The sequence below is a fragment of the Salvelinus sp. IW2-2015 genome, linkage group LG14 (assembly GCF_002910315.2).
Source record: "Salvelinus sp. IW2-2015 linkage group LG14, ASM291031v2, whole genome shotgun sequence".
Taxonomy (NCBI): Eukaryota; Metazoa; Chordata; class Actinopteri; order Salmoniformes; family Salmonidae; genus Salvelinus; species Salvelinus sp. IW2-2015.
In genome coordinates this window covers 29,819,569-29,842,002 of record NC_036854.1, presented here as the reverse complement: position 1 = coordinate 29,842,002, position 22,434 = coordinate 29,819,569, and the positions used below count along the sequence as shown (strand labels likewise).

The window sequence follows — 22,434 nt, the reverse complement described above, 5'->3', positions numbered from 1 at the left end:
ATATGCTCTGAGAAAATATCCAATATTTGAGCGAAATGTCGCCCCCAGATGTCTAAGCAGTAACCTGCTTTATTTCTCTAAAGTCACGTGATTTCGGGGAAAAGGAGCGTCTGCCTCTGCGGGAGGCGGGCGAACTGCCTCTGGATTTCCCAGTCAAAGTACAGTACTATGCGCTCATAATCCGACCTATTGAAGAATCCGAGGAAACGCAACCTAAGGTAAATGAAACTATTCACATTCATCACACTCATTCTAAATATGTGGAAAAGTGGTATGCAAAATAGTTACACTACATTAGCAATTTGTTTATTTATTAGTTTGCTATTTTTAGATGGGGACTTCGGTAGTTGATTTGTTTATAGTATCGGCTCTAAGCATAATAGTTGCTTACATTCATAAATAAAAAATAGAAACATTGTTATTTAAGCTTTTTGAAGCTGATATAAAAAGCTGAAAGTAAAAAGAGCAAAAACGCAACTGGAAGCATAGAAATGGCGCTCATAGAACGGATCTACCGCTTCTCAGATATGCATTCAATGAGAACCTAGCCTTTACCACTGTGCCTTTAAGTAGCTATTTGTGCAATCAAACATAGCAGTCTGCCAGTGTGAATGTCCTCAGCTGAACTACACACACACACACACGTCACGCATACATAATCAGTCATGTACTCACAATATTCGTTATCTTGCTAGCACTGCTCTTGCTATATTATATTGAGTTTGTTTGTATCAGCCTATGTAGGCAGCAGGAGGTTGGTGGCACCTTAATTAGGGAAGACGGGCTCGTGGTAATGACTGGAGTGGTATCAAACACATGGGTTAATGCCATTCCATTAGCTCCGTTCCAGCCATTATTATGAGCCGTCCTCCCCCCAGCAGCCTCCACTGAGGTAGGCCTAATACTGTGTGTGTAGTTTGTATGACACAATTATATATTTTTTTGCCAGACTAGATGGAAATAATAAAGTTATACTGTTTTCACAGCTATGGCATCTGGGAGAATTCGCTCAACCCGCAGACTACGCTCCTGGATGGTAGACCAGGTGAGTGTTCGAGGATGATTTGTTCAATAGTTCCTTTTGAGCAAATGAATGAAACTGCAACAGCTGTTTGCAGTGGATGTGTCTGAGCTGGTACACCATAGTGACGCGTATATTTGAGTCATTTAACTGATTCTCTTATCCAGAGAAATGAGGGTCAACTGCCTTGCGGCCCATCCACTAGTTTTTATTTTTATACCTAGTCGGCTCAGGGATTCGAACCAGTGACCTTTCAGTTATAGGGCCAACACTCTTAACCGCTAGGCTATCTGCCACCCCAGTTAGTGTACTGTCTGTCTGGGACATGGGTTGAGTGAGTGTTGTCCTGGTCTCACCCTCACCGTGTCTTGTGCAGGTCAGCAGTGGGAGGTACCCTGGCCTGATATGGGACGATGACGCCAAGACCATGTTTCGTATCCCCTGGAAACACGCCGGGAAACAGGACTTCCGCAGTGAAGAGGATGGTGCCATCTTCAAGGTCCTGACACTTTATCAGTACTATCCCTAGTTCGTTAAGTCGTCATTTTACAGTAGCCCCTTGTTATTTATAATCTATTAAAACATACAGTAGGCATTATTTCCTGAGCTGTGAGTCTAAATGCCTCCTCCATAGGCATGGGCAGTGTTTAAGGGGAAGTTGTCCGATGGGGGTCGTGTGGACCCTGCCTCCTGGAAGACCCGGCTGCGCTGTGCTCTCAATAAGAGCCCGGAGTTCAGAGAGGTCCCCGAGAGGTCCCAGCTAGACATCTCCGAACCATACAAAGTGTACTGCCTTGTACCGATGAATGAACAAGGTGAGAGACACACAAACACACACTGTGAGTTAGTTATGCAATGTTTATTTCTACCCCTCTTTTACGATGTTCCAGACATTATCTTTTGATCTTGTGTAGGAATCTACAGTATAACCACATCCTCATATCCACTATCTGGGAACAGACCGGGTGTACCAATGTACATTCTTTAGGTTTGAGGAAGTTACACTCGAGGTTGAGAAGATTTAGATTTTTAATACTGGCCAATGTAACCGATGTGAAATGGCTAGCTAGTTAGCGGTGGTGCGCGCTAATAGCGTTTCAATCGGTGACGTCACTCGCTTTGAGACCTTGAAGTAGTGGTTCCCCTTGCTCAGCAAGGACCGCGGCCTTTGTGGAGCGATGGGTAACGATGCTTCGTGGGTGACTGTTGTTGATGTGTGCAGAGGGTCCCTGGTCCCCGGGAACGGACTGAAGTTAAACTGTTACACCAACTCCATGACCACATGCATGCAGCACTCTACAGTCGTGGCCAAAAGTTTTGAGAATGACACAAATATACATTTTCACAAAGTCTGCTGCCTCAGTTTGTATGATGGCAATTTGCATATACTCCAGAATGTTATGAAGAGTGATCAGATGAATTGCAATTAATTGCAAAGTCTCTCTTTGCCATGCAAATGGACTGAATCTCCCAAAAACATTTCCACTGCATTTCAGCCCTGCCACAAAAGGACCAGCTGACATCATGTCAGTGATTCTCTCGTTAACACAGGTGTGAGTGTTGACGAGGACAAGGCTGGAGATCACTCTGTCATGCTGATTGAGTTTGAATAACAGACTGGAAGCTTCAAAAGGAGGGTGGTGCTTGAAATCATTGTTCTTCTGTCAACCATGGTTACCTGCAAGGAAACACGTGCCGTCATCGTTGCTTTGCACAAAAAGTGCTTCACAGGCAAGGATATTGCTGCCAGTAAGATTGCACCTAAATCAACCATTTATCGGATCATCAAGAACTTCAAGGAGAGCGGTTCAATTGTTGTGAAGAAGGCTTCAGGGTGCCCAAGAAAGTCCAGCAAGCGCCAGGACCATCCCCTAAAGTTGATTCAGCTGCGGGATCGGGGCACCACCAGTACAGAGCTTGCTCAGGAATGGCAGCAGGCAGGTGTGAGTGCATCTGCACGCACAGTGAGGCAAAGACTTTTGGAGGATGGCTTGGTGTCAAAAAGGGCAGCAAAGAAGCCACTTCTCTCCAGGAAAAACATCAGGGACAGACTGATATTCTGCAAAAGGTACAGGGATTGGTCTGCTGAGGACTGGGGTAAAGTCATTTTCTCTGATGAATCCCCTTTCCGATTGTTTGGGGCATCCGGAAAAAAGCTTGTCCGGAGAAGACAAGGTGAGCGCTACCATCAGTCCTGTGTCATGCCAACAGTAAAGCATCCTGAGACCATTCATGTGTGGGGTTGCTTCTCAGCCAAGGGTGTGGGCTCACTAACAATTTTGCCTAAGAACACAGCCATGAATAAAGAATGGTACCAACACGTCCTCCCAACCATCCAGGAACAGTTTGGTGACGAACAATGCGTTTTCCAGCATGATGGAGCACCTTGCCATAAGKCAAAAGTGATAACTAAGTGGCTCGGGGAACAAAACATAGATATTTTGGGTCCATGGCCAGGAAACTCCCCAGACCTTAATCCCATTGAGAACTTGTGGTCAATCCTCAAGAGGCGGGTGGACAAACAAAAACCCACAAACTCCAAGCATTGATTATGCAAGAATGGGCTGCCATCAGTCAGGATGTGGCACAGAAGTTAATTGACAGCGGTGCAAATTTTATCAGAGCATCAATAACTCCACATAGTTTGTAGCTATTGAGACAACTTCAAAGCAGGTTAAATTGCAGTAAACAAATTGCTAACATATGGTCCCTTTTCTCTTCACAGTGTTGGGGAATGTTAAAATAAAGGGCCGAGCCAGAGCAGGAGGGAGGAAGAGAAGGAGCAGCGATTCAGATAGCGAGGAGGAGGAGGAGGAGGAGGTTGTAGTCAAACAGATGAAAGAGGAGGTCATCACCGCCCCAATCACCATGGTAGGTCTGGCATTTTAAAGACAAAAAGTTCTAGAAACATTTGGATGTATCTCTATTGCTATCTATCTCTATTACTGCATCTTGCCATCTTTATGTAATACATGTATCACTAGCCACTTTAAACAATGCCACTTTTATATGTTTACATACCCTACATTACTCATCTCATATGTATATACTGTACTCGACACCATCTACTGCATCTTGCCTATGCCGTTCTGTACCATCACTCATTCATATATCTTTATGTACATATTCTTCATCCCTTTACACTTGTGTGTATAAGGTAGTTGTTGTGAAATTGTTAGGTTAGATTACTTGTTAGTTATTTATTACTGCATTGTCGGAACTAGAAGCACAAGCATTTCGCTACACTCGCATTAACATCTGCTAACCATGTATATGTGACAAATAAAATTGGATTTGGATTTGTTGTTTATGTCAATTTGTGTGTGTTTTTATCAGTCTGTTCAGGAGATTGAGGAAAGTGTTCTTACCATCCAACAAGACCAGTTCAATCAGCCCTTGGTCATCCTGAAGAGCGATGGGAGTAAGTCTTATGTCTTACTAACTCAATGTCATGTCTATCCTCCAAATGTCTGTCAAACACTGAATCTCTGTGGTAATTGATGTTGGATCTCTCAGCCACTGTTTCTCCACTACTGTTTCTCCACTTTTGGGAGTTCTCCAATAGCATGTGGTTGATTGACATGCTGTTGATATTCTGTTGTCTTCCTCTAGCGATCGATGAGCTCCAGGTGAACGTCACGATTGAGACCGTCCCTCCCCCTGGAGGTAATGCTATTGATGATGCTGTGCAGAAAGGAAGTCAAATCAGCTTCTCAATCACATGGGGGCCGATTCTGACCTGAGTTAAGTGCACGTAAATGGAATGCATTTCCATTTTTATGCACTTTTCTCTCTCTAATTGTATTTTGATCTTGAACTTAAGCATGAGAATAGCATGCTATTTCTCTGGGGTGGAGATCGAATAAATGTAGGTGTGGCTACAGATATTTATATTTTTTACCCCAATTTCGTGGCATCTAATTGTCCCATCGCTGTAACTCCCGTACGTACTCGGGAGAGGCGAAGGTCGAGAGCTGTGCGTCCTCCGAAACACAACCCAGCCAAGCCACGCTGCTTCTTGACACAATGCCCGCTTAACCCGGAAGCCAGCCGCACCAAAGTGTTGGAGGAAACACCGTACACCTGGCGACCGTGTCAGTGTGTTATTGCACCTGGCCCGCCACAGGAGAGGCGATGGGACATGGACATCCCTGCCGGCCAAACCCTCCCCTAACCCGGACGACGCTGGGCCAATTGTGCGCCGCCGCACTGGTCTCCCGGTCGCGGCCGGCTGCGACAGAACCTGGACTCGAACCAGGATCTCTAGTGGCACAGCGATGCAGTGTCTTAGACCCTGAGCCACTAAGGAGGCCTGATACGCCTTATTCTGACTTCAACTTAATTCCCTCATAATTCCACCAGCTTTAGGAGCGAGGAAACCATGAATAACATCTAGCGAACCTACTGGTGTCAAGTGGAAAAACATCTACTTTATTTTTTCAGATAGAAATAACACCATTCTTCATGTATTGTAATTTACAACTTTATAAGAGCTAGGTAAATGAGTAATCCGTTTGGACAAGAGAATTGTAAATATAAATTACACTTGTTTTAGATATACTGTACTTTCCTAACCCTAAATAATCTACAATAAATAATCTACAAAATCATAGTATTTTTTTAATCTACCAATTTGTACTGAAACGGAGACGAATAAGCATATATCTAGATGGCTTTCTTTCATTGATCCCTAATATTCTGAACGTGTTCTCTCAAAATATTCTAGTGAGTCTGTCGACAAAATTCTAACTAAAAAGGTACACCGTATTTAAAGGGATGGCTTAAATAAAATGTACTGAAAACCCTATTGAATTAAAACTCCATGAAATAATCTGTTGGCCAGCAAGTGGGAGGGTTTTTAGCGGTTGAATTACATTTGTTAAGCACGCGCCCGCCTGCAAAGCCTGTTACGCACCTTCGTGAGGTATGTCTCAATACCAACTATTGAGAAGTGCGTAGGAAAGGCGTGCGTAAGAAAGGCGTAATTTCCTAAGCTGGAATCGGGCCCATACTAGATGAACTATTCCTGCTCTGTCTCTCATTCACTCTCATTCCTTCTCTCTCTCTCTCTCTGTCTGTCTGTCTCTCCCACTCCAGCACGGGACTCGTTCCATGTCTTAGTGAAATACATAGGACAGGAGGTGCTTAAACGTGAGGTCATAGGCAGCGATGTCCGAATCGCCTACCTGCCCTCATCGCCTGTCCCCCCCACCCTGATGATGGGTGGGTTCCCACGCATCCCCCTCCCAGAGTCCCCCTCCACCCTGACCTCCAGCCCTGGCATCGGGCCTCGGCTCCAGGCCCTCTCCACACTGCTGCCCTTCATGGAGAAAGGGGTGATCCTGACCTCCACGGGGGCAGGGATCTATGCTAAGCGCTACTGCCAGGGCCGGGTGTTCTGGACAGGGCCACATTCAACCACGACGGGACCCCACAAGATGAACCGTGCTGTGGAGCCCGTGCTGCTCTTTGACAGAGACGCTTTCAAAATGGGTGAGCGACATGGGGCTGTTCACTCTCTCTTGGTTTTTTGTTGGTGAGGATAACCCACTTCTTTGTTGGCCCCTTATTGGATATTTCAGCAGTCAGTGTGTATTTACTGACTGCGTGTTTCCTTAGAGCTGGACCACTTCCGCAGTTACGGGGGAGACCCTCCTCAGTGTGTTATCACCTTGTGTTTCGGAGAGGAGTTCAGTGCCACAGAAGACCCATCCAGCAAACTCATCATCACACAGGTACAGCTGAGAAAGCTTTTCCTCACTTACTCATAAATAACTGTAACACCTGTTCAAATGTAAACAAAAGGTGAAGTAAATGCATACCTTAGAACAGGGTTTCCCAACTGGCGGCCCCCAAATTTTCTGTTGGACATAAAACACTGTAAAAACACCAGCAAATCAGCTCCAAGTGATTTTAATTTGGGAAATCTGTTCCCAAAGTATTCCCACACATAATAAAGAGATATGTGATCGTATACAAATGTAAGCAAGGTTTGAAATTATTGGATCTAGTTGATGATCCCTGCCTTAAACTAAGGTTTATGTAAGTACAGGATAACTACACGTTTCACTGTGAATTAAAGAGGGACTGATCCACGCACCCCCTCTTCTCCAGATAACCCTACCCTGGGCTCAGCAGCAGGTCAAAGAAGCTGAAGACTTCCGGGAGTCAATGACCTACCTCCGCGACATAGCCAGCCAATCAGGAGATGTCACCATCAACCTGGTACCAGTGCCTTACCCCTGAGCATCTGATCACAGGACATCTCGTATAAATTATGAAGATTTTTTTTTTGAAGCACTATCTGATCTGATACCAAGGGCTCAATTCAATCCGTGTCGCGGAAATTCAGCGCTATAGCGCAATTTAAAGGCAATGTTCCCGCGTTCGTGGAGACTGCATTCACGGTAAACGCTGCATAAGTCGGCTCAGTCGGAAATTAGTTTTACATTTCAATCGCACTGAACATCCATGATACGGATTTAACGGAGTCCCAAGCCTTCTCAGACATGAACCACTAGACTGAATAGCACTACATGGAATGGAGACATCACTTTCGTTTAGCCTTCAGGATTGCACTTTACCAACCCAATCACCTGGTGTTATACTATTGGTCCAAATAATATCCAACTCGCTTTGGCTGTGTTTTTACATAGGCAGCCCAATTCTGATCTTTTTCTACTGACCAATCAGATCAGCTTTGAAAAAGATCTGATGTGAAAAGAGATGATGTGATTGGTCAAAAGACCAATTAGTGGAAAAACATATCACAATTGGGCCTTTTTATAGGGAGTCAGAGACTTTTACTCCTTATTGCTGTCTTTATGAATGCTGACTGTGGAACTGCTTCAGATACCTTTCGGGGTCCTCCTCATGTTGGTTACATAGTCTGTGATAGCGTAACTGTTGACGAAGCTGTTGTAAGTAGTGTATGAGATTCTCCCAAAACAGGCTCGTAAGCCATAGTAGGCCAAAGTTCAGTTATTTGATCATCACCATGTCAACTGTTCGAGGCAGGAAACCAACTTGTCTGTCTGCGGTTTTGGTTTCTGAAAGTGGTAATGCTTGTTCAGCACATTTATATTGAGAAAAAAACATATTCGTATACTTTATCTCTTCGTCATATAGAAATGAATCCGGGGGGGGGGGGCTCCTTTCTCTTATGAACCGATGTTTATATGAACACAATATCACATGAATACTTTAAATAGTTTGTAGATGTAGTTTAATGACTTGATAAGCTTACACACTCTGAAAGCAGTGGGTCAGGATGTACATAATGTTGTGATGCCATTGGCAGCCATTGAACTATGAGCACAGCTTTGTTAATGGTTGTAAGTGGGTTAACAACATGGCTGCTGGGTTTGACACAAGGCACACTCTGGACTGAGAACGTTGTTAGGTGGAAGACTGCACAAATCTGTCAATATTTCAGTTATTTATGCATGTTTTGTGTTGTCAGTGTTCTGCCTGACCGTATTAAAAATCTATTTCATATTTTGAAATTATCGTGGATGATGTGCTTATTTGGCTGATGGTAATAATAAAAATAAGATTCTTAACTAAATATGTGTAGTTTCAGCAGGTTTAAGACATACTGTATATAATTCCAACTTTATTTACATTTTAAAGATGTAACTCAAAAGTTAGTTATCTACAAGCTTATTTCAAACATTACCATTGGCTGGTGAGGCAAGCTCTGCTATTTTGGCATTCAGTTTCTGATTTGTCCAGTCCCTAGTGATGTCGTCCAAATGGCTGTCAAAATCAACTAATAACGAGTGATCTCCAGAGTCCAGCAGCTGACTGGCTATGTCCCGAGTCTCCTCCCACTGCTGCAGCATTATCCTGGGTGGGAAAAAAATGTATCTTTAATTCATGTATACTTCAAATACATTTATATTTTTCTAATCAAATAATTGTATTTGTCACATACTTCGTAAACAATAGGTGTAGACTAACAGTGAATAAATAGACGATAAGTAACGATAACTTGACTATATACACATTGTACCGAGTCGATTTCCCCGGGGTACGAATTAACTGAGGTAGATATGTGTATATATAGGTAGGGATAAAGTGACTAGGCAACAGGATAGATAATAAACAGTAAAAGCAGGGTATGTGATGAATCGAGACAAAAAGGGTCAATGCCGATAGTTAAATAGTTAACCAATAGCTACCCGGGCCGCCCCCAGGTGGTGAGGGTAGGTAACAACATCTCCACCCCGCTGATCCTCAACACTGGGGCCCCACAAGGGTGCGTTCTGAGCCCTCTCCTGTACTCCCTGTTCACCCACGACTGCGTGGCCATGCATGCCTCCAACTCAATCATCAAGTTTGCGGACGACACTACAGTGGTAGGCTTGATTACCAACAACGACGAGACGGCCTACAGGGAGGAGGTGAGGGCCCTCGGAGTGTGGTGCCAGGAAAATAACCTCACACTCAACGTCAACAAAACAAAGGAGATGATTGTGGACTTCAGGAAAMAGCAGAGGGAGCACCCCCCTATCCACATCGACGGAACAGTAGTGGAGAGGGTAGTAAGTTTTAAGTTTCTCGGTGTACACATCACGGACAAACTGAATTGGTCCACCCACACAGACAGCGTTGTGAAGAAGGCGCAGCAGCGCCTCTTCAACCTCAGGAGGCTGAAGAAATTCGGCTTGTCAACAAAAGCACTCACAAACTTCTAAAGATGCACAATCGAGAGTATCCTGTCGGGCTGTATCACCGCCTGGTACGGCAACTGCTCCGCCCACAACCGTAAGGCTCTCCAGAGGGTAGTGAGGTCTGCACAACGCATCACCGGGGGCAAACTACCTRCCCTCCAGGACACCTACACCACCCGATGTCACAGGAAGGCCATAAAGATCATCAAGGACAACAACCACCCGAGCCACTGCCTGTTCACCCCGCTATCATCCAGAAGGCGAGGTTAGTACAGGTGCATCAAAGCAGGGACCGAAAGACTGAAAAACAGCTTCTATCTCAAGGCCATCAGACTGTTAAACAGCCTAACATTTAGTGGCCGCTGCCAACATACTGACTCAATTCCAGCCACTTTAATAATGGGAATTGATGGAAATTTATGTAAAAATGTATCACTAGCTTACTCATCTCATATGTATATACTGTACTCTATATCATCTACTGCATCTTGCCACCTTTATGTAATACATGTATCACTAGCCACTTTAAACTATGCCACTTTGTTTATATACCCTACATTACTCATCTCATATGTGTATACTGTACTGTATACCATCTACTGCATCTTGCCTATGCCGTTCTGTACCATCACTCATTCATATATCTTTATGTACATATTCTTTATCCCTTTACACTTGTGTGTATAAGGTAGTAGTTGTGGAATTGTTAGGTTAGATTACTCGTTGGTTATTACTGCATTGTCGGAACTAGAAGCACAAGCATTTCGCTACACTCGCATTAACATCTGCTAACCATGTGTATGTCTAACCATGTGTATGTGACAAATAAATTTGATTTGATTTGATTATTTAGCAGTCTTATGGCTTGGGGGTAGAAGCTGTTCCGGGTCCTGTTGGTTCCAGACTTGGTGCATCGGTACCGGTTGCCGTGTGGTAGCAGAGAGAACAGTCTATGACTTGGATGGCTGGAGTCTTTGACAATTTTTAGGGGCTTCCTCTGACACCACCTGATATAGAGTTCCTGGATGGCAGGGAGCTCGGCCCCAGTGATATACTGGGCCATGCGCACTACCCTCTGTAGAGCCTTGTGGTCGGATGCCAAGCAGTTGCCATAAACAAGTGGTGGTGCAGCCAGCCAGTCAAAATGCTCTCAATGGTGCAGCTGTAGAACCTTTTGCACATATTTTCATCCTCCTGAGGGGGAAGAGGCGACTGTGTTGGTGTGTGTGGACCATGATAATTCCTTAGTGATGTGGACACCGAGGAACTTGAAGGCCTACCACCGTCGTGTCCTCTGCAAACTTATTGATGGTGTTGGAGTCATTCGCGGCCACGCAGACCAAGCACGCTCCCCTGTGGCAGATGTGTTGTTACCTACCCTCACTACCTGAGGGTGTCCCCGTTAGGAAGTCCAGGATCCAGGTGCAGAGGGAGGTGTTTAATCCCAGGGTCCTTAGTTTAGTGATGAGCTTTGAGGGCACTTTAGTGTTGAACGCTGAGCTGTAGTCAATGAACAGCATTCTCACATAGGTGTTTCTCTAGTCCAGGTGTGAAAGGGCAGTGTGGGGCGCAATAGAGATTGCGTCATTTGTGGATCTGTTGGGGCGGTATGTGAATTGGAGTGGGTCCAGGGTGTCTGGGATGATGGTGTTGATGTAAGCCATGACCCGCTTTTCAAAGCATTTCATCTCTACAGATGGGAGTGCAACGAGGCGATAGTCACTTTTGGGTTACTTTTTGATAAAATAATGTATATGTTGAAAGATAATGATAAAATAATTCCACTTTGAAACCTTATAATTGTATGAAATTGATTAGAATCATAAAATTATAATCTGATGATGAGTGTAGTTTTAGTCAGAATTAGATTAAACAATGTATCTGTATAGTGGAAAAACACAGACTGTCTGAGCAAGGCGTAGTTTAGGATTTGAACTTGTATGTGTGTGCCTAAGAAAATACCGAAGAACAATTAAACTGTGTTTGAACCGACCTGGCTAGGACTCTTGAGAAACTTATGATAGGATAGGGTGTACTTCTCAAGGTTCCCCTAATCTCGGGGGAATGGAACTGTCGGCTGGGTAGTGATACACAGTGGTGAGAACTATGGAGAAGGATAAAACTCACCTACTGTTTGTGTGTATGTATGTGCGTAGGATATCTACTGTTTGTGTGGAAGTATGTGCGCAGCTATAAAATGTACGTCTTTGTATAATGGACTTCAGAGCGTTCTTGTGAATAAACTGTACTATCTTTTTGCATAAACTGAGTCTTTGACTAATTATTATTAAACCCATGGTCTTACAGATCTCGGGGATTGGTCAGAGCTATTGTCAGTTATTATCATTGGGATTGAAAATTCTCGTGACACTTTTGCATTCTTGGGCACAGGGATTATGGTGGTCTGCTTGAAACATGTAAGTATTACAGACTGGGTAGGGAGATGTTGAAAATGTCAGTGAAGACACTTGCCAGCTGGTCAGCACATGCTCTGAGGACGCGTCCTGGTAATTCATCTGCTCCTGCGGCCTTGTGAATGTTAACTTGTTTAAAGTTCTTTCTCACATCGGCTACGGAGAGCATGATCACACAGTCGTCCGGAACAGCTGGTGCTCTCATGCATGGTCCAGAGTTACTAGCCTCGAAGCGAGCATAGAAAGTATTTAGCTCATCTGGTAGGCTCATGACACTGGACTGGGCTGGGTTTCTCTTTGTAATCCATGATAGTTTGCAAGCCCTGCCACATCTGACGAGCATTAGAGCCGGTGTAGTAGGATTCGATCTTGGTCCTGTATTGACGCTTTGCCTGTTTGATGGTTCCTCAGAGGACGTAGCAGGATTTCTTATAAACGTCCGGATTAGTCTCCCGCACCTTGAAAGCGGCAGCTCTAGCCTTTAGCTCAGTGCGGATGTTGCCTGTAATCCATGGCTTCTGGTTGGGATATGTATGTAAGGTAATTGTGGGGACGACATCGTTGATGCACTTATTAATGAAGCCGGTGACTGATCTGGTGAACTCCTCAGTGCCTTCGGATGAATCCCGGAACAGTCTGTAATTGAACATCCGCTTCTTTGGACCACTTCCATATTGAGCAAGTCACTGGTGCTTCCTGTTTGAGTTTTTGCTTGTAAGCAAGAATCAGGAGGATAGAGTTATAGTCAGATATGCCAAATGGAGGACGAGGGAGAGCTAAGTATGCATCTCTGTGTGTGGAGTAAAGGTGATCTAGAGGTGTTCCCCCTCTAGTTGCACAGGTGACATGCTGGTAGAAATGAGGTAAAACCGATTTAAGTTTTCCTGCATCAAAGTCACCAGCCACTTGGAGCACCACCTCTGGGTGAGCATTTTCTTATTTACTTCTGGCCCTTTACAGCTCGTTGAGTGCGGTCTTAGTGCCAGCATTGGTTTTGTGGTGCTAAATAGATGGCTACGAATAATATAGATAAACTCTCTTGGTAAAATGTATGGTCTACAGCAGGGGTGTCAAAGTCAAATGGACGGAGGGCCAAATAAAAAATTTAGCTACAAGCCGAGGGCCGGACTGTTCGAATGTTCATTGAATTTTTTTTAAATGACGCATATAGTCTAGTGAACCTAATTGAACCTACTGAAAACCTAACAAATATATTCCAATATGATCAGATAAATAAAGCAATATTTTCTTATGGCTCTGTCAGTAATCTTTAATTTTCAACAGACACAAAAGACAAATTTCCTTTATATAAAAATCCCTATAACATGAACATTAAATGAAAGAAACCGGTATTCAAGGCACCATCAGTAGCCTATATTTTCTATTTTAGCAAAAGTGGGCTAAATTTACTTCAAAGAAAAAAACAATAATAGCAATTTTCTATCATCCACTCAACTGAAATATTTTTAAAATATAATTGGATTGAAATACAATAAAATAAAGTGCAAAAATCTATTAATCAAAAACAACACTTTGTTTAAGGAGAAGTAACATGCAGTGAAAACAAATATTAAACTTTAACTTTTAAACTTGAACTGAGTAAAAACTCTAAATATGTGATTGCACAGTAATGTTCACTTGTTTGAGGTTTGACGGGTGATACTTGGTGGTGTCCCATCTTTCTCACAAGTTCATCAATGTTCGGGGTAAGGCTCTGAGCTGAGGAAATCCTCAGAATTGAGTGGAGGTGTTCAGCAGTAAGTCGACTTCTGTGTGATGTTTTGTTCAGGTTCATCAAAGAAAACAGTTGTTCACACAGGTATGTGCTGCCAAACATAGACAACGTTTGAGCAGCCTGGATGCGCAGCTGGGGCATTGTGTCGGGGAGGAAAGGGCGAACTCCGCAGCACCCACTGCCGCATATTTTGCCCTCAGTGCATCATTGCATTGGAGGTCAATCAACTCCATTTGGAGGTTTGGTGGTGAGCTTTCCACGTCAAAGCAAATGGGTTACCGGCAGTTCCAACCTGCTTTTTTGTGCTTCAAAGTCAGCAAATCGGCGTCGAAAGTCAGCGGCAAGCATACCTATTTATCAGCCACTGTGCGCTCGGGAACGCACTGGTAGAGAGCTTCTCTTTCATGGTCTGGCAGCTGGGAAAGTGGCTCAAATTTTTCTTTCGCGCATCTGCGTCTCCCACAGAGTCAGTTTGGTTTTAAATGCTTCACTGTACTGTACATATCAGAGATGACATGATCCCGACCTGCAGCTGCAAGTTCATTTGCATTCAGATGACTCGTAATGTCACACAGAAAAGCCATTTCACACAGAAACATTTCGGTCTCGGAGTTGTGTTGTGTCTTTTCCCTTTGCTGTCAAGAACAGACAAATCTCCTCACGAAGCTCGAACCATCTTTGAAGCACCTTTCTGGCTTAGCCCATCGCACCTCTGTGTGATAAGGCAATCACCATGCTCCGTTTCTAACCTCCGTCAGAAATGCCTTGAACTGGCGTGGATTCAACACCTTTGGCTCTGATAAAGTTAACTGTGCGCGTGATGATGCTCATTACATCTCCATTTTCAAGGCTTTACCGCAAACGCTTCCTGGTGTATGATCAATGATAAAAGCTGTCAGCTCACCTGTCGCGTTTTCCTCTTGCATCTTTTCCCGTATTCTCGCCACCAGTCCGCTCATGTGTCCACACATCGCGGTGCTTCCGTCGGTTGTCAACCCCACGAGTTTTTCCCAAGGCAGCTCATCTCATTTACAGCATCTGACAATTCTTCAACAAATCATGCGGCCCGCGTAGTTGTGCCATGGCATGAGGAACCGTAAAGCAAAAACTCCTCTGTCACTCTTAGGGTGGAGTCCATCTCAGCGGATAGAAAATTTGACAACTGGGCAATGTCAGAAATGTCGGTGCTCTCATCCACAGCCCAAAGGAATATGCAATGAAATCTTTTTCCCCTTTTTCACAAGCTGCTCTTTTTAGATTGATTGGACAACTGGTCTACTCTCTCGGCAATGGTGTTTCTGCTCAGACCTCACATTTAAAAAAGAGTTGCCTTTTTTCTGGGCCAAACTTCGTACACAACTTTAATCATGCAGTTTTTGATTGAAATCCCCGCTCCGCTAAATGGCCGGGCTGATTTAGCGATCTCTTCTGCCAAAATAAAACTGGCCTTGACAGCAGCCTGGCCTTGTGATTTGGCTTTTTGAACAGAGCCTGTCGAGATTTGAGGCCTCGTTTTAATTCCTCTGCCTTTGTAGCCTTTTGTTGCCATGTCCACTATTCTTGTTTTTGTCCGCGTGTTTCGTTTCATAATGTCGTCTCAGATTATACTCTTTCAGTACCGGCCACAGCTTCTCCACACAGAAGACACACAGGTTTTCCAGCTACCTCCGTGAACTATACTGACCGACTTCCACCTTGTTTGAAACCCCCGGTTCTCAGTGTCCACCTTCCGTTTTGCCATTTTTGATGGGTATCTGAAAGTTAATTTTACTGTGATGCTGACGACTGCTGTGCCAATAAATATTGAAATGAAGCAGCCTACTGCTCGGTGCGTCACCGTTGCATTGTGGGAAATGTAGTATTGGTGCGTGTAAAAGATCTGCGGGCTGCCGGCTTGCTGCGGTCTGCGGGCCGGTTCTAATAATAAATCAAGATCATCCCAGGGGCCGTAAAAAACCTTCTCGCGGGCCGGATGTGGCCCGCGGGCCTTGACTCTGACATATGTGGTCTACAGCTTATCATGAGGTATTCTAACTCAAGCGAACAGACTTCCTTAATATTAGAGATTGCGCACCGGCTGTTGTTAACAAAGAAACACACACCCTCTGCCCTGAGCTTTCTCTTCAATACAATGTAGTCCTACACAGCTGCTACAGCCACAGCTACTGTGAATGTACTTGATAGAGGTGTGCTATCAACAGAAAAGCAAATGGTAATTAACTATCTTGAAAGAAGGATAGCACAGATCTTACGTGTGTTTGTCTTTGAGGGTCCAGCGGGTATCTTTTCGCTCATACATCACGATGGGAGGCACCCTGTAGTCAGGAGACATCTTTCCACCATCAATCTGACAAGCCACACAGGTCACAGTTAGAGAGAAGGGGATGCAGACACACATCAGAAAGATTTACCAAAAAGCTGCTGCATTGTGGGCTTGGACACACACACACAATAACACCACAGTGGATGCCTACCATTAACAAAACTGCATTGTTACACTGCTCGGCGATCTTGTCTGCAATCTTCAACGCGCATGGCGTAGGGCTGCCCAGCGAAGGGGAGAGAGAAGGAGCGGTTATTGTTTAACACAGGTGATTAGCATGTGATAAGCAGGCTTACAGGCCGCTGAAACCACATGATAGAGAAATTAACATCCACAGAGTCAATGGTGAAGCTGAACCACAGTGGGACACACACACCTGCTGTCTGACACACAGGCATTGGCTTGGTAGTATCCTACAATCCTCTGCTGTGTCTGTGCACACCATACATCCACCTGAAGCAAAGAAGGTATGATACATTACAGCACATAAATACATGACAAGCCAAAAGACTGAACCACAATGTACATGCACCACTGCCAGGTAAGAACGAGTAGTTAGGCTACTTGTGTTTGATCATTTCTGACATACTGTATGTTGGACAGCAAAGACCACAGGTTATTAGGTGGTTACCTGTGTGAGAGCCAGCTGGGTGATGGGAGCCAATGGTAGGTGAGTGTGAAGCAAGGGAACGCAGTCTGTCACACACACAGCGCCACCTGCTGGGCTGGATGACAACAGCAGCCCATTGACACTGCACCGTGGAAACAGACAGGCGTGCAGGTACATCTTCACATAGGCGAGACAAGACAACTCAACCTCCCCCATGACTGTAGACAGAAAAGGGTACACAGATCTGAGAACATGCAGCAAAACACCTGGCCAAAAACACTAGTCAGGGCTTGATTTGAGCAACTTGATGACAGAAGATGTAATGACATGAATGCTGACAGACTAAGAAATAAGGTTTAGTAATAAATCTTTGCATTGCAAACTCACTGGATGACACAATAAGAACCCTTTTCAACTGCACTAATACATCCAACCAATATTGTTAGAGCCAGGGAGGGATGCCCAAGCAGTTAGATCAAAAGACACACAGCAATCCATTGTTTTGGACATTGATTGACTGCTCTAGCTAGCTAGCTTGTAGCCCCCTTGTTAGAAGAAAGTAGAAATGATACGCCGGCTCAAAGACAGCAGGAGAAATGGAAGTGAGTGAGGGTGAAGTATCAGAGGGGGTAGGTGTGGTGAAGTTCTCAGGGCCCGAGGCTTGCACCGAGGGTCAGGATAAAGATGAGTCTGTGACAGTAGGAGTGACATTTTTTTTTTTTTTTTTTAAGTGGACCTTTTGGCTGATCCATTTGTGGTTTCAGAGAGGGTGAAAACAGTTGGGTGCTGTGGAATCGGTGAGGGTAATCAGAAGTGGTCTGGTGATAACTGTTTGTGTTTCTGCTGGTCGGAGGGAGCAGGAGCTCCGCGTTAAACGAATGGGGACAAGAGATGTGAATTGTTTTGCTCCCAAGAAAAGGGTGCCAGTGAAAGGAGTGATTACTGGGTAGCGGTAAATGTTAAAGTTGACCAACTGAAGGGGAAGATTCCCTTGTTCTTTTGAGTTTTGATGTTGAGTCTTTGCCGACAAAGTGATTAGGATATGTAAGTTATCCTATACAAGCTTTTGTGCCGAAATACATTACGTTGTTATAGGTGTCAAGCTTATGGGCTTTTAGCAGCAGCGTGTAGGAGGGAGGTTCCTAGGAAGTGAGAAGTGTACAGAAGGGCATGAGACAAAGGAATGTGTAGCATTGGGGAAAGTAGTGGTCTGTGTTAATTGTATAATTGTAGGGGTGCCCATAGGGCTGGGAATCAGAAGTGTCCAGTGCGAGAGGCAGGTTGAGGTTCTGGTGACAGCTACAGAGGTATTTGGGTGTACGAGACTTGACATCAGAAGACTTACAGGGTAAGTGGTGGTATCCCGTCCTTTCAGGCTGTTGGCCTGAGGTAGGACTAGATAGATTTAAATAGTTGAGTAATGGTGGTGGGTTTTTAGTGAGTGCAGGGTTAGATGGTAGGGTATTTGTTGATTTTTTCCCCCTCCAAACAAAGTATAAGAGAGTTATACTCCAGTCTAGTAGGTGGCAGTAATGCAACATTTATTGGATGCCAACCGCCGTTATACGTCATCGAAGAAGTACCACCACAGAGTAGTGATGGGCATTCCGGCTCTTTTCAGTTAGCCGGCTCGTTCGGCTCAGCTCACCGAAAAGAGCCGGCTCTTTTGGCTCCCAAACGGCTCTTTGAAAAAATATATAAACAAAATGCATATAAGTGTAACAACTCAAAACTAACACAATCTGAACAACATAATAATAGAATATTGTACCATATCAAAGAAAAATAAACATCAATGTGCAAAACTGCAGCATCCCACTTAAAACATTAAACTGGTCTCTCTCTTCTTTATTGCCATGTTATAACCAGCAGCACACAGCAATGCTGACCATATTTTGCTTTTATGAGAGATTTGCATTCAGAAATGCAAGCTGCCTCACTTTCGGGGGGCTGATGCGGTTTCTTCTCTCAGTAATTATTTGTCCCGTTTTTGAGAAGACCCTCTCAGAGGGACTGGATGTGGCTACTATGCAGTCTCCCTGTCATGACTTTAGTAAGCCGTGGGTAGACAGAGAACTTGTTCTTCCACCTGCTCAGAGGATCTGCAGATCTTTGGAGGCGGGGCTCCTCCAAATAGGATCGGACCTCCATTATGGCATCTGCTGAGGGATTCCTTCATGCTGCATCCCCAGTTGCTCTCTCGTCGAACAACATCCAAACAGCAGACGTTTGTGGCACTACTGCTGGTGCTTCTGCTCCATCTGATCCCTCTTCTTCCTGTTGCCCTGGTGCCTGAGCCAGCTGACTGCTGGGGCTGTCCCTCCCTGCTGCTGAGGTTATTCTTTAAAGAGCCTCATCAATCGCTCTGGCATCACTGAAGGCTAACTTAAACCTGGGGTCAAGTGCAGCGGTTTCTGTCCATCAACTCTGTCACATGTCCTGTGGTTACATTTTCTTCTCTCTGGCGGCTGGCTGTGAATCGCTGCAGACCCTTACACAGGAGTATCATTTTTGAGGCTGTCACATAGCTGAAAAGAGAGAACAGTAACTTATTAGTTCAGGTTCATGTTTTGTCTACTGATACTACATTCTCATTTACTGCTCATATACATATATAATACTGGATTAAATAATGATGTAGTAATAACTGCATACTGTACCTCTCTCCACTGATCTCCACAGTGACCTGCTCAAAGGGTTCCAGGACTCTGCACACCTCCACCACCTCCCATTCCTCTTGGGTCTGAGCATCAACAGGTGCATTGACAATGGCCAGGGTAGAGATGACATCCTTTGACTCCAGAAACCGCTTCAACATATAAAATGTTGAATTCCACCTTGTAGAGCAGTCTTGTTTAGGCCTCAGCTCAGGCATCCCCATCTGGGCAGCTACTGTGCTCCTGTGATAGTATTCCACAGCTGCTTTCACTTTGTCCACAGTGGGCTAAATCACCTTCAGAGCATCTCTTACAATCAGGTGTATTGTGTGGGTAAGACATGGATGATGGGTCCATTTAAACATTTTCATGGCTTTGGCTGCATTGTCGTTATTAGCTACATTGTCGCTAACACAACAGACCACTTTTCCATCTAAGCTAAGTTCTCTGAAGTGTGTCTGTCACTGAACTCAAAGCAGTCCAGAAGACAGCTAGACATTGAAAAATCTTCAATGAAGTGACATGTAACCGACATGTAAGAAGTGGTTACCCTTGATGTCCAGCAGTCAGTGGTAAGGCAAACTGCAGTAGCTTTTTGGACTCTTTCCTGCACTGAAGCCTGTGTGCTCTCGTACAGTTGTGGAATACGTGATTTTTAAAGAGTTTTCCTGCTTTGAATTGTGTACATTGGATTTAGGCTATTGCTATAATTTCTAAAACCTCTGTCCTCCACCATCGTAAATTCCTGGAAATCGTTGGCAATCATTTTTGCCAATGCAATATCAATTTGGCCTTGTTTTGCTACAGACATAGACGTTTGGCATAAACTGGCCCATAGAAGACTGCGATGCTGTGGGTCGCAGAGCAGGCCAACTTGACTGAGTGGATACATCTCCACGTGTGGAGGTGCTGGCTCCACCACTATCACCAGCAGGCCCGCTAGTTTCTCGAAGCTCCGCTACAGATAGCTTCACAGTTCGCATATGCCGGTGTCGGTTGTATGTAGAACCGGCTTTATATGAGATTTTGTTTTGACAAATTCTACACTAACATTGTCTACATTATTAAAACGCATCCAAATGCTACTGGTGTTTCCGACTCATTTTTCAGCTGTTTTCACAGCTGTCCTTCCTCTCTCTCCTCGGCTGCTAAGTGTGTGACTGTGAGTGAGTTGGCTCAGCCCTCCCTCACGCATCTTTGGATCATTGGTTGACACTGCGTGTCTGATTGACAGGAACAACAGGTGAGGCTGTTAGTCTGAGCAGACAGTCAGAACGAATGTGTGTGCGCTTGAGCATTTAGGCCTATATTATTTTATTCATTTTTTCGTTCTTTTAATTAGTTAATTCTATTAATTTTAATCTTTTGATTATTCATATCTTAATTTTGTATTTATTTTTAGAAATAGATTCGGCTCTAACTCGTTCGCGAACGACCCAGTGATGCCAATTTAGCAACTTTTCAGACTACCCTGGCAACTTTTTTTTCAAACAGCACCTAGCAACAAATGTAGCTCCTTAAAAAAAATTATTTGGAACTTTTAGCAACTTTTGAAAAGTGACTCAAACGCTAAAATGCACGCATTTTCCCTCTAAATTACACAAAAACGATTTTCTCTGTCACACACTCAGTCACAACACATGTGCCTGGCTGCAAAAGTGCATTGTGAGTGACGTCAGCAGCATGCGCTCAGCTCGTGCACAGGCAGCAGCAATTTCAGCAAATTGCAAATCATTGTTGGCTGACGGCAGCAGCATTCAGTCGACGAGCCAAACCATGAATATAGTTGGTCACGAATGTTTGATCTTGAACAGAACTTACAACATCAATTAACATTTCTCAATCAAAATTGTACAGCCAGAAGTACAGAAAAGAGTGGGAGTCTGTACCTGAACAAATGTCAAATCATATTTTTTTAGCCAGTCAATTTGAGTAACGTTATTGTGTAACGTAATTTAGCAACAAATCAACCTGGCTCTAGCAATTTACCCTGAAAATTTGTTGGAAACACTGCTACCAACCCAGAGGGGCAAGGTCGCGAGGCTGAACAGACCGGGCATGGGTTTGAGAAGTGAAAAATGATTCCTTAGTTGTTAAATTTCTCGAAATCTGAACGTACAATCTAGATTCGAACCAATGTATTAAATAGTTGAACATGTTATTACTCCAACCTCGTGAAAGTGACAAACTGACACGTTTTAATTTGGTAAAAAACGACTTAATATCGGAATGGCTTTGATTCGACGGCCTGCACATGCACGCATGAGCTTAACTAGCCAACGTCGCCATGACATCGCCCACAAGTGTGATCGGGGATTTCTATTGGAGAAGCAGTTTTAGCCTATCTTCATACTCTTCGGTTTCAGCCGGTCTTTGCTAGTACTCAGCAAGCTAGCTTGCCAACGTCAATGGTCAAAAGGCCTGCCTACGTAGTTAGTTATGGCCAATAGTAGTTCAAATAGATCTGGGAAAGTATATACTAGCTAACGTTATATAGATATTGAAAAAAACATATGATAGCTAGCTAGTATAGCTAACAGTTGGCTATCCTAGCTAGCAACTTACCGTCAAAGGATATTATTTCTTGGGATGAGATTTCAGAAGACCAGTAAAGCAAGCGTCCGGATACAAACTCAACTGTCTAATATTGCATATTAATAAAGATAACAAAATATTGAATACATGGATAATTTACAAACATGTGCAGTGTGGAGCAGAAGCTGCATCGATTGAGCAAATTTCCTGTTTAGTGCCCGCCCACCTACAGCACATCTGCATTTGGGATTGGTTACAATAGTGACTGTCAAAGTCTACTGGCGTCTCTATTATGCCAATCATTTGTTACTAGACCCCATTCGTTGAAGCAGTGAGGCGTCTCCTCCTGGTGGACATTGTTTGACATACCTTGTAACCCCATAATGCATTTTTACATGGTTTTTGAAAAATGTACAAAATAGTCAAATGTAGTACAGCCTGCTCCCACATCTGTTTGTGCCGTC

At 44.1% G+C, this 22,434-nt stretch overlaps 2 protein-coding genes across 2 annotated transcripts; one reads left to right on the top strand and one right to left on the bottom strand.

The window, feature by feature from the left end:
• The first annotated feature begins 127 nt into the window (after positions 1-127).
• Positions 128-8,529, top strand: irf9 (interferon regulatory factor 9). The gene is made up of 10 exons (XM_023999891.2): positions 128-218; positions 987-1,045; positions 1,398-1,520; positions 1,656-1,836; positions 3,747-3,892; positions 4,358-4,442; positions 4,634-4,687; positions 6,119-6,514; positions 6,641-6,756; positions 7,136-8,529. Exons 2-10 carry the CDS (start codon positions 989-991, stop codon positions 7,265-7,267), a joined length of 1,290 nt encoding a protein of 429 aa, XP_023855659.1. The 5' UTR covers positions 128-218; positions 987-988; the 3' UTR covers positions 7,268-8,529.
• On the bottom strand, positions 8,230-22,199 carry emc9 (ER membrane protein complex subunit 9). Its single transcript, XM_023999892.2, has 6 exons — positions 22,001-22,199; positions 16,800-16,996; positions 16,545-16,621; positions 16,320-16,389; positions 16,098-16,192; positions 8,230-8,869 (listed from the first exon to the last, which is right to left on the bottom strand). The coding sequence occupies exons 2-6, from the start codon at positions 16,992-16,994 to the stop codon at positions 8,689-8,691; spliced, it is 618 nt and encodes a 205-aa protein (XP_023855660.1). The 5' UTR covers positions 16,995-16,996; positions 22,001-22,199; the 3' UTR covers positions 8,230-8,688.
• Positions 22,200-22,434: the final 235 nt, after the last annotated feature.

What these genes read in the sequence shown, in the direction of transcription:
- irf9 (XM_023999891.2), top strand. Translation starts at nt 989, where the DNA reads ATGGCATCTGGGAGAATTCGCTCAACCCGCAGACTACGCTCCTGGATG. An exon ending in GCTCCTGGATGGTAGACCAG is followed by an intron (nt 1,046 to 1,397) that starts GTGAGTGTTCGA and finishes TGTCTTGTGCAG; the next exon opens with GTCAGCAGTGGGAGGTACCC. An exon ending in CAGAGACGCTTTCAAAATGG is followed by an intron (nt 6,515 to 6,640) that starts GTGAGCGACATG and finishes GTGTTTCCTTAG; the next exon opens with AGCTGGACCACTTCCGCAGT.
- emc9 (XM_023999892.2), bottom strand. Translation starts at nt 16,994, where the DNA reads ATGGGGGAGGTTGAGTTGTCTTGTCTCGCCTATGTGAAGATGTACCTG. An exon ending in GCCTGTGTGTCAGACAGCAG is followed by an intron (nt 16,390 to 16,544) that starts GTGTGTGTGTCC and finishes TTCGCTGGGCAG; the next exon opens with CCCTACGCCATGCGCGTTGA. An exon ending in ACCCTCAAAGACAAACACAC is followed by an intron (nt 8,870 to 16,097) that starts GTAAGATCTGTG and finishes TTTCCCACCCAG; the next exon opens with GATAATGCTGCAGCAGTGGG.